The sequence below is a fragment of the Macaca fascicularis genome, chromosome 18, assembly GCF_037993035.2.
Source record: "Macaca fascicularis isolate 582-1 chromosome 18, T2T-MFA8v1.1".
In the NCBI taxonomy this organism is placed as follows: Eukaryota; Metazoa; Chordata; class Mammalia; order Primates; family Cercopithecidae; genus Macaca; species Macaca fascicularis.
The window spans coordinates 1,878,497-1,893,203 of NC_088392.1; the positions used below are offsets into that span (position 1 = coordinate 1,878,497).

The following is a 14,707-nucleotide window of genomic DNA, read 5'->3' on the forward strand; positions in this document are numbered from 1 at the left end:
CGCTAAAAAGTCAGGAAACAACAGATGCTAGAGAGAATGTGGAGAAATGGGAATGCTTTTATACTGTTGGTGGGAGTCTAAATTAGTTCAACCATTGTAGAAGACAGTGTGGCAATTTTTCAAAGATCTAGAACTAGAAATACCATTTGATCCAGCCATCCCATTACTGGGTATATACCCAAAGGATTATAAACCATTCTACTATAAAGACACATGCACATGTATGTTTATTGCAGCACTATTCACAATAGCAAAGACTTGGAACCAACCCAAATGCCCATCAATGATACACTGGATAAAGAAAACGTGGCACAAACACACCATGGAATACTATGCAGCCACAAAAAAAGGATGAGTTCATGTCCTTTGCGGGGACAGGGATGAAGCTGGAAACTATTACTCTCAGCAAACTAACACAGGAACAGAAAACCAAACACCGCATGTTCTCACTCATAAATGGGAGCTGAACAATGAGAACACATGGACACAGGGAGGGGAACAACACACACCAGGGCCTGACAGGTGGTTAGGGGCTAGGTGAGGGATAGCATTAGGAGAAATACCTAATGTAGATGATGGGTTGACAGGTGCAGCAAACCACCATGACATGTGTATACCTATGTAACAAACCTGCACATTCTGCACATGTATCCCAGAACTTAAAACATAAAAAAAAAAAAAAAAACACTGAACTATACACTTTAAGTAGGGTAACTTGTATGTATATAAACTATATCAAAAAAGCTGTTAAAAATGAGTAAATGAAGCAATTTTAAAATAAAAAAGAGTAAATAAAAAGAAGAAAAAAGGAAAAATGTAAACTGCTCCTTCCTTCCAGTTCTAGACCAAGATGGAGTATATGTGCTACTCCTTATTCTTCCCACTAAACACAGATAAAAACCCTGGACATTAAACATCTAAAGGTGGGGAGAAGAGGGCAGACCAGTAAGGTCCTTGGACTCAGAGAACAAGACATCAGTGAGTTTCCAGTATTCCCTTTTGGTCTCATGCCCATGTTGTGTACTAGAGAGTTGGCAACCAGAAAAGTAATAGACACAGACCAAAAAAATCCCCAAGAAAAGTCTGGTCTTTCTAGTCAAAGGACTAGGAAAAGGGCAGCCTAGCGGAACAAAAAAAATTTGATAGGAATATCCCATCCAAAGATGACAGAAAAAGCACAGCCTCACCCACACTGAACAGCAAAGAGTAAGCGAAGCCTGGACTCCCACACTGCCCAGCTGTAGGAAGATACTCTCCCCACTGCCCAGATGGTGTCAGGGCAGACCAAGTGGGGAGTGGAGACATCCATCCAAGCCTGGCAGTCATTGTAGGGTACATGCACAAGGGTGCCGGACGCTCATCCCTGTTAAAGTTTCAAAAAATTAGTTTAAAGATCGAACTGGCTTTTATTAGCAAATCAGGCAGTATTTCATCTATGAAATAGAAAGATACTCAGATCAGCTGAGCAGCAGAAGTAAACTCTGCAGCCAGAAAAGGCTGCAGAAAGCAGATTCAAGGAACAAAATACAGATTGGGCATTTCAAAGTTACTTTCCTTACAGGGTAGAGAGGACTCTCTTATGCTGGCTCAGTTTGGCCCCCTTATGACTGGTTGCTGTGAATCTCTTGTTTTGGGGGAAACTGGCCTGTTTTTAATTTAGTTTGATTGTGGCACCTAGCACAAGTGACTCCATTCTAGTTTGTTCTAGTCTGCTTGGCCTGGTGCAGGAGCTTAGTCTGAAATAATGGCCTCTGGTACATTTTATTTAATACCCCCAACTGGCAGTAATAAAGCACTCCTACCCATCTCGATCAGTGTCAGAGGAGGCCTAGTGAAAAGTGGAAAATCTAACCACCTTCTAAAAGGTAACACCACCCATGCAATGTCAGTGGAGGCCACAGGCATGCAGTAACCAGGCACTCCTCCCCTTCCCAGCCAAGGTGGTGCTAGCAGAGACCACTGGGGAGCCAGTAGTCACATGGCACTTTCCCTTTCCGGATGTCAAAATGGGCTGTGAAGGGAACCTGGCTCTTCACCCCCTTCTGGCAGTAACCCCCACATTCCACTACCACTACCACCAGGCCCGATAACCAGAAGATTTAAATAAGATCCCAAATCTCATAACAAAATGTCTAGGCTATACTGGAAAATCACTCATTATCCCCAAAACCAGAAAAATTTCAACTCAAATGAGAAAAGAGAATCAACAGATGTCAACATCAAAACAACACAGACACTGAAATTATCTAACAAGGATTTTTAAACACACATCATAAAAATGTCTCAATGGACAATTATGAAGAGACTTGAAACAAATGAAAAAAATATAAAGTCTCAGAAGAGACACTGCTAGCATGAAGAAGAAACAACCGGAAATTCTGAAACTAAAAATCTTACTGGATGGGCTCAACAGTAAAATTTTAAAAAGGGGGAAAAAAATCAGTGAACTTTAAGACAAAACAATAGAAACTACCCAAGATGAACAGGAAATGGACTTAGAAAAAATGAGCAGAAACTCAGGACCCTACGGTACAACAAGAAAAGATTTCACAAGGTGTCACACCAGGGTAAAAGAAGAGATGGAGAGTAGAGCACAAAACTTCTCAGATCTGACAAAAGATCTGACAAGAATGGCTGCAAACTTCTCAGATCTGACAAAAGGTACAAACTTAAAGAATCAGGATGCTAAGCAAACCCCAAACAGGGTAATCCTGAAGAAATTCATACCAAGACCCAGAATAGTCAAACGACTAAAAACTAAAGACTAAAAAAAATGTTGAAAGTAGTAAGAGAAAAGTGACACCTATCTCAAAAGGAAAAACAACTCAAATGATATCAGATTTCTCATCAGAAAGCACAGAGACCAGAAAGAAGTGGCATAATAACATTTTTCAAGTGCTAAAAGAAAAGAACTGTCAACTCCAAATTCTGTATCTGATGAAATTATCCTTCAGGAATGAAGGAGAAATACAAGCATCTTCAGATGAAGGAAAACGAACAGAATTTGCTTCCAGTAGACTTACCCTAAAAGAATAGAGAATTACTGAAACAGAACAAAAATGAGAAATTGTGAACTCTCAGGAAATAAGAAAACAGAAAGGGCAAAAAGGGTAGGTCAATACCATAGGCTTTCCTTTGCCTCTTGAATATTCTAGATTCTTAGAGAGATAAAGCAAAAATTATAACACTGTCTGATATAGAGTTCTAATTGTATATAAAGGAAATATTTATATACCTTTATGTATGTAAAATCTACATATACTTTTACATGAGTATTACCAATGGGAGGATAAAGGGATTTAAAGAGGCGAAGCTCTTACACTTCACCCAACAACTGTTAAAATACCAACAGTACACTGCAATGAGTTATGTATACATAATGTAATTCCTAGAGCTACCACTAAGTAATATCTATACAAAGAAATACACTGAAGAACACTATAGATAAACTAGAATTCTAAAAAATGTTGAAGCATAACCCATAAGGCAGGAAAAAGAAAACAGAGAAACAAAAACAGAAAGCAAAAAATAAAATGGCATTATCAAACATTACGCTGAACATAAACCCTCTAAATACATCAATCAAAAGACAGACAATGGCAGTGGGTAAAAAAACAACCAACCATATGACAATTACCAGAAACTCACTTCAAATATAAGTTACCTGAGAGTGAAAGGATGGAAAATTATATACCATGCAAACATTAATTGAAGGAAAGCAGAGGTGGCTATATTAGTGTCAGATAAAGTAGATTTCAGAGCAGAAAAATTACCAGAGACACACAGGTGAACTACATAATGATAAAAGTGTCAATCCATCAAGAACACACAGGAATCTCAAACGTGTATGCACCAAACAATAGACCCTACAAAATATGTGAAACAAAAATTGATAAAACGCTAAAAAGAGGCAGGGTGCACTGGCTCATGCTTGTAATCCCAGCACTTTGGAAGGCCAATAGAAGGCGATCACTGAGCCCAGGAGTTCAAGTCCAGTGGAACCCCATCTCTACAAAAAAAAATTTTTTAAATCAGTTGGGCATGTTGGCGTGTGCCTATAATCCCAGCTACTCTGGAGGCTGAAGCAGGAGGATGGCTTGAGCCCAAAAGGTCGAGGCTGAATTGAGCCATGATCATACCACTGCACTCTAGCCTGGGTAACAGACTGAGACCATGTCAAAAAAAAGAAAAAAGAACAAAAGAGAATAAACAAAGCTACAAGGAAAGACGAACTCAACAGGACCATTAACTAAAAGGAAATAAATAACATTTCAGAACACTCCACCTAACAATAGCAAAATAAATGTTCTTTTCAAGAGCCAAAGAATACTTAGCAACATACAGGTAGAGTCACAATATCTTACTGTATGCCTTGTAAAAGCACCACTTAACTTTTAAAACTATGTGTATGTTACCACGATAAAATAAAACCCAACTTCAGAAAATAATGTAGAAGCACAACTTCTGGTCCAGACAAAATGCCATAGACCCATTTCTCTGCTTCTCCCCAGTAAGTCCAACTATAAACCCTGGTAATTAAGCAAAAGCGAATCAAAGGAGAGTTCTGAAAGAAGGTAAGAAGGCAGCAGTGACTTACTGAGACTCCCCTCTCCCATCAAGGGATATTGGGGCCTGAGACTCCCCTCTCCCATCAAAGGATACTGGGGCATTTGGGCAGAAGCAGTAAGGGGAACTTGTCACTACAAGCTGCTGGCCCAAGAAGGTTCTGTGCCTCTCATGCCTGAGACTCCTCTCTCTCATTAGGGAGAGCCAGGCAGCACCAACAGGTGCAACCCCACCACATAAGGAGCCCGGTCCAGAAAAACCTTTCTATCCATAACCTAAGATCTTGCTCCAAGACATCAGAGCATCAAGGTGTCACCAGCAAGAGGGATTCTGCCACAGGAACCCTTTTGCCACAGCGGTGCTAAGACTCCTCTTCTCCAACCCAGAGACACTGGGTCCATATGGATGGGATACAGCCACAGCCAGGGCCCAACCACAGAAGCCTCTTCATCCCCATGGGTCTGACACTTTCATCTTTTAACAAGAGAAACCAGGCCTAGGAAAATCCACCTTTCGCTCTCACGCAGCACCAACAGAGACCAGGAAGAGCCCCAGTGATACCACATAAACCAAGCAGACCAAAGATCACAGCACAAAGGCTCTGAGAATTAAAATGTCATTTAGAACCACAGGCCACAAATGTAGTCCAGGACCTATGTGCTGAATCTAAACAGGGTGGCTGCACGCTAAAATAAAAGATATAAATAGAACCCAAATTCTCCTAATATACAAAATACCCAAGAGACAATCGAAAACCATCTGTCAAACCAAGAGCCAAAACATTCACAGAATGGAGTGGAGATAAGAGTAAAGAATTAGGGAACTTGAGAACAGATTAATAGAACGTACACAATCTGAACAACACAGAGAAAAGAAACAGGGAAAAAGCCTAAGGGAATTATGAAACACCAACATAAGATCCAACTTTCTTAACACTGGAAATCCAAATGGAGAGAAGAGAGTGGGAGCAACTCTCCATTATTTCAACAACAACAAAGAGTAGTTGAAGAAATAATGGCTAAAAACTTCCTAAATTTAGTCGAAGACCAAAAGCAAACAAACAAACAAAAAACCAAACATAAAATCCATGACAAGACACATCATAATTAAACTTCTGAAAACTAGACAAAGTAAAAACTTGAAAGCAGCCAGAGAGAAATGACACATTATCTACAAGGGAACATCAATCTGAGTGACAGCAGCATCCTAATCAGAAACTACGGACGCAAGAAGGAAGAGGCACAAGATTTTTCAAGTGCTAAGAAAAGAATGGCAGGCTAGCAGCCATGGCTCACGCCTTAATCGTAACACTCTGGGAGGACGATACAGGAGGATCACTTGAAACCAGCTGGGCAATATAGCAAGATCCTGTCTCTTAAAAAAAATTTTTTTTTAATTAGCCAGGCATGGTGGTATGTGCCTGTAGTCCCAGCTACATGGGTGGATTGCCTGGGCCCAACAGGTCAAGGCTGTAATGAGCTATGATCGCATCACTAACTCTAGCCAGGACAAAAGAGCAAGATTCTGTCAAAAAAAAAAAAAAAAAAAAAAAGGAAGAACAATAGAAAAAGGGGAAATATGGGCACGTGGTATGTGCAATACACTATCCTTATCATCATGAGTTTTACAAACCATATTTGATGACTGACACAAAAACTGTGTCAACCACCTGTAACACCATCTGATACCCAGGACATGATATTTAAAGTGAGGACCTAACTGAAAGAAGGGTTTCCACACTTGACTGGAAGTGGTGAAATACAGCAATACACCATGGTGATAAGTCACATATGTATACTGTAATACCCAGATCAAGCACTGTGAAAACTATACAAACACCTAATCTCAAACACACTATACGGATACCAAAAGTGTCCAAGTAACCCAAAAAGTGGCAAAAACAAAAAAAAGAAACAGTAATGAGAATCAGAAGAAACAGAACACAGATAATACATAGCACACTTATATTCTAACATATCAATAATTATTGTAACTGTAAATGGTGTAAATATGCCAATCAAAAGAGAATGGCATAGTCAATAAAAAATAGGATCATAAGATCCAACAAGAAACTCACTTCAAATTCAACATAGGTAAGTTGAAAGCTAATATCATGCAAACATTAATCCAAAAAAAGCATAAATGGCGACATCAATATCTAACAAAGAAGATTTTAGAGCAAAGAAAATTACCAGAGACAGAGGAACATTAACCATGAAAGGAACAATCCACCGAGAAGACAAAATTCTTGAATGTGTGTGCACCACATGACAGTGCTTCAAAGTACATGAGGCAAAAATGGATTCAATCTGTGACGGAAACCTATTTTGAAACAGGTGGCACATTTCCAAATAATGAACTCCTAAAATTAAACAGATTTACTAATACAGTTACTGCTATAGGTAACACCAAGGAGGAAAGGAGAAATGGTAGTTCCAGAGAACCCACTTTCAACCAAGCACTGAAAAAAGGGCACCTTACACAGGTTCTACTGTAATCTCCAATAATCCCGTAAGAAAAAATATTATCCAGCACTTTACAGATGAAGAAACCATGGCTTTGAGTTTAAGTTACCCAAGAGCAAACAGCTAGTGGGAAAATCAACACACAAATCAGCGTTATAACATTCCGATACGTACTCTGAGCTGTATGTTACAGTCTCTCAAATGGCCGAAACCAAAAATTGTTCAAAAACTCAAATTCTGAAGCAACTACATATTGAGTGAAATTATGTTTTCTACAATTCCTCTGGAATAAAACTTCAAAAACTGTAAGAAGCAATACTTATTTTTTAAAATTTTCTTCTTTTCTTTGAAGGAGAAATAAGTTAAATATGAGTTAAATCCAATCTCGGGTATGAAAGGTCTGTACACTAATTCTCCCGCTAACCTGTGGCCCCACTAAACAAGTCAACCGTTCTCAATACTCCATTTCCCTTTCCTAAAGGCAAAACTACATGTCGACAAAAAGCACTTTGTATATATGTGTTTAAGTAAAAAGTGTGCCTAGCAAAGATACCGAAATGTCGAACAGAAGTCATTTCAATAAGGAGTGTGTTTTTAACAATATAATTAAAATTGCATCTGTCACCTTCACAATTCATACGGCTACACAAACAAGTTTCGGAGACTCTGAATTATCCCATAAATTAGGACTTTTGATCCCCGTTTACTTTAGGAGAGCAGCCACCCCTCAACACCGGACCGCGGTTCTCCGCTCCCGTTCTGGCTCCTGCGCTCGGCTCGGGCGTCCCGGGATGCAGACGCTCGCTCCGGCAGTTGCCCGCGGCCCTCACCACAGCGGACGCCACAGCTGCGGCGCGCCCAGAACGCCCAAGACTCCCGACTCCCGGCGCACAGACGGGGCGCGCCGGTAGGACCCCAGACCCGCCCGGCTCCGGGTTCCTGCGGTGGACTGGAGCCCCCGGGGCGCGTCTGCGGGGGACGCGCGCCGGTCCCGCCTCGGTTACCTGCTGTGCCGGTCGGCTCCCGGCCCGGGCCCCGCGGCGCTGTAGTAGACCGCGCGTTTGCGGTTGGCTGCGGCCGCCGCGGCGCTACGCACCGGGTAGAGCGGGATTTGGTCCGCCATGTTCCGGCCGCCCTTTCCCGCCCCTCCCGCTTTCCCCTCAATTCGCCACCTTTTCCCCGCCCTCTCCCCTCAGCGCCAACCCTGGCTGAGGCACCGCCCGCGGACCTTCCCCGCCTCCGCCAAGCGGCGAGGTCCGATGACGTCAAGAGCGGCGGCGACGCGACGCGGAAGGCGTGGCTCGCTAGGCCCGCCCTCCTTTGGGCGTCGGCGCACGATGACGTGCGCCAGGTGGCAAAAAGGCGGCGCGGGAGTCAGTGGAGTCCGGACGATGACGTCACGAGCGGCGAAGACTGGGGCGGTGTCGCCGCGTTCTGAGGCCCCGCCCCCGCCGCGTGAGGGCCCGAGACGTCACCAATCGGCGGGGCGGGGCTTGCGTACGCCGCGGGCTGGTCTTCTGGTAGCGCGGGAGGCCCCGCACATGGATCAAGGTTCCGCCGGGCGCGCTCTGGTCCGCGGGGGGAAGGACCTCGCAGCCGTCGCCTGGAAGTTCTGCCGGGCACATGCGTGGGCGCGCGCGGCCTCCTGAGCGGTCCCGAGCCTGCGCTGCTGGGAGTAGTACGCTTCTTGCTGCCGCCCCGCGCTTCTCCAGCCTGCCTTCGGTGCCCGCTTCATGCCCGTGCCCTTGGAACCGCTGGTGTCTGTGCGTTCACAGGCAGGGTCGTGCTCCGTGGCCCTGGTCCCTAAAGCGGCGCGACCCCAGGCGCGCCCACCGCGCTGGGCTGAATTTCCGAGATGTTCTTGTCCTGCTTCGTCACTGCCGCTTTCCTCCTTTCCTCTGGCTCTTGGTCTTTAGCTTGGGTCCACATCCGCAACCTCTAGGCCCGCGGCCTGCTGAAACGTCCTGTAGGCGACTGTCAGAAACGAGGTTTACACCCTCAATCTACACAAGAAAGAAAAACGATATTGAATGAACGAATATACACCTTTGGTTGGGTTTGTTTCATTTCCTGTCCCGAGGACAGCCCCCTTCCACCTCCATCACCCACTGCCCCTGGAAGCCCGCAAGCTGAACACCGCTCACCTCGCCTATTTCTGGTTTATTCACTTTGTGTTTTTTTAACCAATGTTTTTCTGATATTCCATTATCATGACATACACATTTTGTCTGTGTGTTTGAAACACTGTTCAACATGAACTTATAAATGCTTTTCTGTTTTTTGGAGATGGGGTCTCCGTCACCCAGGCAGGAGTGCAATGTTTTGATCACGGCTCACTACAGCTTCCACCTCTCAAGGTTCAGGTGATCCTCCCCCATCTGCGTGTATTACTTTTTCTGCACTCCAGCCTGGGCGACAGAGCCAGACTCCGTCTCAAAAAAAAAAAAAAGGTCATTATGAATATTAATTTTTGGGGGGGGACAGTCTCGCTGTCGCCCAGGCTGGAGTGCAGTGGCGCGATCTCAGCTCACTGCAAGCTCCGGGTTGACGCCATTCTCCTGCCTCAGCCTCCCCAGTAGCTTGGACTACAGGCGCCACGCCTGGCTAGCTTTTGTATTTTTAGTAGAGACGGGGTTTCACCGTGTTAGTCAGGATGGTCTCCATCTCCTGGCCTCGTGATCCACCCGCCTTGGCCTCCCAAAGTGATGGGATTACAGGCTTGAGCCACCGCGCCCCGCCTGTGAATATGAATATTCTTAATTTGTTGCTGCCACTTTCTGATTGCCAGTTTGCTTCTCAGCTGCTTTTCATGTAGCTTGAATACACGCCACTCCACAGACACTAACTACTTTCAAAAGACACCAGTGGCCTCCCAATTGACAAGGGACTTCACGCATTATTTCTCTACCTCACCCTCAGCCACTGACACTGTTCACACCATCTCTCACCTACATTCAACAACTGATGTTGATAACACCAGCTCATTCTCACAGCACTGGCACTGTAACACCATCTCCTCACCCTCACTCAACACCTGACAGTGACAACAGCATCTCCTCACCCTCACTCAACACCTGACAGTGACAACAGCATCTCCTCACCCTCAGCAACTGACAGTGACACCATCTCCTCCCCCTCACTCAACACCTGACAGTGACAACAGCATCTCCTCACCCTCAGCAACTGACAGTGACACCATCTCCTCCCCCTCACTCAACACCTGACAGTGAATAGCATCTCCTTACCCTCACTCAACAACTGACAGTGACACCACCATCTCCTCAGCCTCACTCAACAACTGACAGTGACACCACCATCTCCTCAGCCTCACTCAGCAACTGACAGTGACATCATCATCTACACCCTCACTTAACAACTGACAGTGAGACCATCTCCTCACCCTCACTCAACACCTGACAGTGACAACAGCATCTCTTCACCCTCACTCAACTACTGACAGTGACAACACCATCTCCTCACCATCACTCATCACCTGACAATGACACCATCTCCTCACCCTCAACACCTGACAGTGACAACAGCATCTCCTCACCCTCAACTACTGACAGTGACAACACCATCTCCTAACACTCACTCAGCAACTGACAGTGACAACACCATCTCCTAACACTCACTCAGCAACTGACAGTGACAACACCATCTCCTAACACTCAACAACTGACAGTGATAACAGCATCTCCTCACCCCCACTAATCACTGACACTGTTCATATCCTCTCCTCACCCACAGTTAATAACTCACACTGATAACACCATCTCCTCACCCTCACTCAATTGAATGGACTCACGGTTCCACATGGCTGGGGAGCTCTCACAATCACGGCAGAAGGCAAGAGAGAGAATGAGAACCAAGCAAAAGGCGTTTCTCCTTATAAAACCATGAGATCTCGTGAGACTTATTCACTACCACGAGAACAGTATGGGGGAAACTGCCCCCTTGATTCAATTATCTCCCACTGGGTCCCTCCTACAACACTTGGGAATTATGGGAGCTACAATTCAAGATGAGATTTGGGTGGGGACACAGCCAAACCATAACACGCAACCACAGGCAGTTTTCACACCAACTCCTTGTAAATTTTTTCCTCCCTTAATGCGCAGACTAAATTAACTAGCTCTCTTCCTTTACCTATTCCATCTCTCTTGAAAACTCCTCCTTCATCACCTACCCACTTAGGTAAATAATACTCATTTCTTTTTTCCTAATTCTAACCTCTCCTGGCTCCATTTCTGAATTGCTTATTCAGTTTCAATTGCATGCAAAAGTTAACGATGGGGTTTATGGGGAATATCAGTATGACTAAGGCATACTGTCTGTCCTCTAGGAAGCTTAGTAGGAGAGGGAGACACATAGGGAAACAGCTTGTTTTTACTTAGGACACAATGAAATACTTGCCATAAGTCCACAAGTATGAAGTTATACCAGTGGGTATCTTTTTTTTTTTGAGACAGAGTCTCGCTCTGTCGCCTAGGCTGGAGTGCGGTGGTGCAGTCTCGGCTCACTGCAACCTCTGCCTCCCAGGTTCAAGCTATTCTCCTGCCTCAGCCTCCCAAGTAGCTGGGATTACAGGCACCCACCACCACGCCTGGCTAATTTTTGTATTTTTAGTAGAGACGTAATTTCACCATGATGGCCAGCCTGGTCTTGAACTCCTGACCTCAAGTGATCCACCTGCCTCGGCCTCCCATAGTCTTGGGATTACAGATGTGAGCCACCGCACCCATCCCCCAGTGGGTATCTTGACAGGAAAAAGATGACATACTTAAAGCGTTAAACTGAAGAGAGTTTAAGGAGCTGTTTGCAGAGGTATAGATGGAAATAAGAAAGCCAAATATTTTTGACGAATTAACTGGGAGAAGCAATAGTGGAAAACTGGTTTCACCCTTAGACCAAAGAGATTAGATAAGGAAAAGTGTTGACCCTGAATAGAATCCCTCCTGAGTTGGAGCCCTGGGAGCAAAGCTACCTCAAAGAGCATGAGGCTACGGAGTAGATGCAGGCCAGCTGGTGGGCAAAAGCCACCTGCCACCCACTTTGTAAATTAAGTGCTTTTGAAACACAACCACACTGATCTGTTGACTTATTACTTATGGCTGCTCTCAAGCTATGATGGTAGAGTTAAGAAGATGCTACAGAGACCATATCACCTGCAAAGCCTGAAATATTTACCATCTGGCCCTTTAGAGAGAATGTTTGTGCATCCCTGTTCTACAGGAAAGAGCGGGTGGCGTAAGAGGCAGAGACAGGCACAGAATGGCTCTCTCACGGCAGAAGGCTGCGTTGGTCAATGCCACCCTAGCGCAACCATGAAAAGAATAACAACAGAATGTTTAGCTAACAAGTTAATGGAGGGAGGAAGAGGGATAATAAAAATACTTTATTGCTTCAAGGAAGCCGTGAAAGGAGTTTAAAGAAAAAAGAATTGATGGAATAAGCGGGAAACAAAGAAGATGGTAGAGACAAACCTGAAGGTCAGTTTATGTATATTAAATGTAAACAGACTAAATACCTCAGTAAAAAGTCAGATTGTCAGATTGCATTAAAAATAAAACCCAACCGGGCGTGGTGGCTTACGCCTGTAATCCCAGCACTTTGGGAGGCTGAGGCAGGCAGATGACTAGAGGCTGGGAATTTGAGACCAGCCTGGGCAACATGGCGAAACTTCGTCTCTAATTGAAACAAAAACAAAAAGAGAAAAGAAAAAAAAAAAGAAAAGAAAGAAAACTATATGCTTGAGGTCTCAGATCTCACCTTAAATAGAAAGACCCAGAAAAGTTGAAAGTAAAAGCATAGAAAAATATACGCCGCGCGACCACTGATTACCGTAGCCTCCCCATGAGGTAAGCTCTGTGAGTCTCCTTCACCTTTCCCCAGATAAGGAGCCTGGAGCACAGAGGGCTTAGGCAATCTGCCCGAAGTCACAGCTGCAGAGCCAGGTTTCAACCCAGGTGCCAAAAGCCATACCCTTAACCTCTAACCTCAAGTTGCCCCCTGAGTTTCAGGAAGATGATACTGATGGCTAGAATTTGAAAGTAGGGCAAAAAGGAGAAATGAATGTCATTTCATGTCATGCAAAGGGGCAGTCTCACCCAAAGATGAGTGGAACGTACTTTGTTCAACTCACTGCTAACTAGTTGATGAAAGTCTTTGACTTAGTGAAATCGCATGTTAACTTAAAGATGTTTGCCAATAGAGGTACAAATAGTTTATGTTTTGTTGTGTATTAACTACATTTTATTTTCTACATTCTTTTTTTTTTTTTTTTTTTTTTTTTTGAGACGGAGTCTCGCTCTGTCGCCCAGGCTGGAGTGCAGTGGCGCGATCTCGGCTCACTGCAAGCTCCGCCTCCCGGGTTCACGCCATTCTCCTGACTCAGCCTCCCGAGTAGCTGGGACTACAGGCGCCCACAACCGCGCCCGGCTAATTTTTTGTATTTTTAGTAGAGACGGGGTTTCACCGTGGTCTCGATCTCCTGACCTTGTGATCCGCCCGCCTCGGCCTCCCAAAGTGCTGGGATTACAGGCGTGAGCCACCGCGCCCGGCCCTATTTTCTACATTCTTGATGCTCTGGCTAACAGGGGAGAGCCTGTCCTGCTTACAGCTCATCCATTCTTAGAGATAGCAGATGACTCACCTGCAAGCACATCTTTCACATGCAAGCCGCCAATCCTGCCAGCCACCTCGATTGGTGGGATAAGCTCTTGCTTTCCAGGCCACTGTGCCCCTGCCCTACTTACCATGGGGCCAGGCCAGAGACAGGGAGGATGGTCCTTCATGCCAAAGCCTGCTGATCACATCAGCCAAGGCCAAACCTGCCCAGCCTGTTCTCCCCGCCTCGCCCGGCCTTCCTGTGGAAGCCACAACAAAGGCTCTTGGCTTGCCTCTCTCCCTCTGTGTCCCAACCCTGCGTGGCGTGGCGTGGCGTGGCGTGGCGTGGCGTGGCATGGCCCCTTCCTGTGGGAGCTCTAACAAACTGTGTTTTCTGTGGCCATCATCTCCTGATCTGTTGGCCTCACTATAGCTAAACAATAATAAAAGCTACATTTTAAAACAAGTAGGAAAATATACCTCAAAGGAGGTATAAATAAAACTTATTATCCTTTAGGAGATCAACCAGTTTTGTATCTAACTAAACAGTCTTATCTTAATATTCCTTTAGAAAATTGCCTCAGTATCTCTATGTCCTAAAATACACTTTGAACCAGTTCTACATCTTATTCATTATATCTTCCTTCATTGATTAATAAGTTGAATAAAATCTTGCATGAGCATTATAATTTTACCTCTTTGAAAATTATACTTTAGGCCAGGCACGGTGGCTCATACCTGTAATCCCAGCACTTTGGGAGACCGAGACAAGCAGGTTGCTTGAGCTCAGGAATCTGAGACCAGCCTGGGCAACATAGTGAAACCTTGTCTCTGTAAACATACAAAAGATTAGCCAGGTGTGGTGGCACATGCCTGTGGTCCCAGTTGCTCGGGAGGCTGAGGTGGGAGGATCACCTGGGCCCAGGAGGTTGAGGTTACACTGAGGCAAGATCACACCTCTGCACTCCAGCCTGGGTGACAGGGGAGATCCTGTCTCGAAAAAGAAAAAAAAAAGAAAATTATATTTTAGCAAAAAGACATAACTTTTCACAAGTTAAAGAGGAGCT

At 44.8% G+C, this 14,707-nt stretch overlaps 1 protein-coding gene across 50 annotated transcripts in view; it reads right to left on the reverse strand.

The window, feature by feature from the left end:
- The window catches only part of ATP9B (ATPase phospholipid transporting 9B (putative)), a 296,871-nt gene extending 288,689 nt beyond the window's left edge, over window positions 1-8,182 (reverse strand). For 49 of the 50 annotated variants that reach the window (XR_012427204.1, XR_012427206.1, XR_012427202.1 and 46 more), the window contains exon 1: window positions 8,036-8,182. Coding sequence is in view for 11 of the 50 variants with exons in the window: in XM_045377740.3 (XP_045233675.2) it covers window positions 8,036-8,154 (119 nt within the window). In the remaining 39 variants the exon portion in view is untranslated. The remainder of the gene's footprint in view (window positions 1-8,035) is intronic. The other variant, XM_074022641.1, reaches the window with a different exon arrangement.
- Between the last annotated feature and the right edge of the window lie 6,525 nt (window positions 8,183-14,707).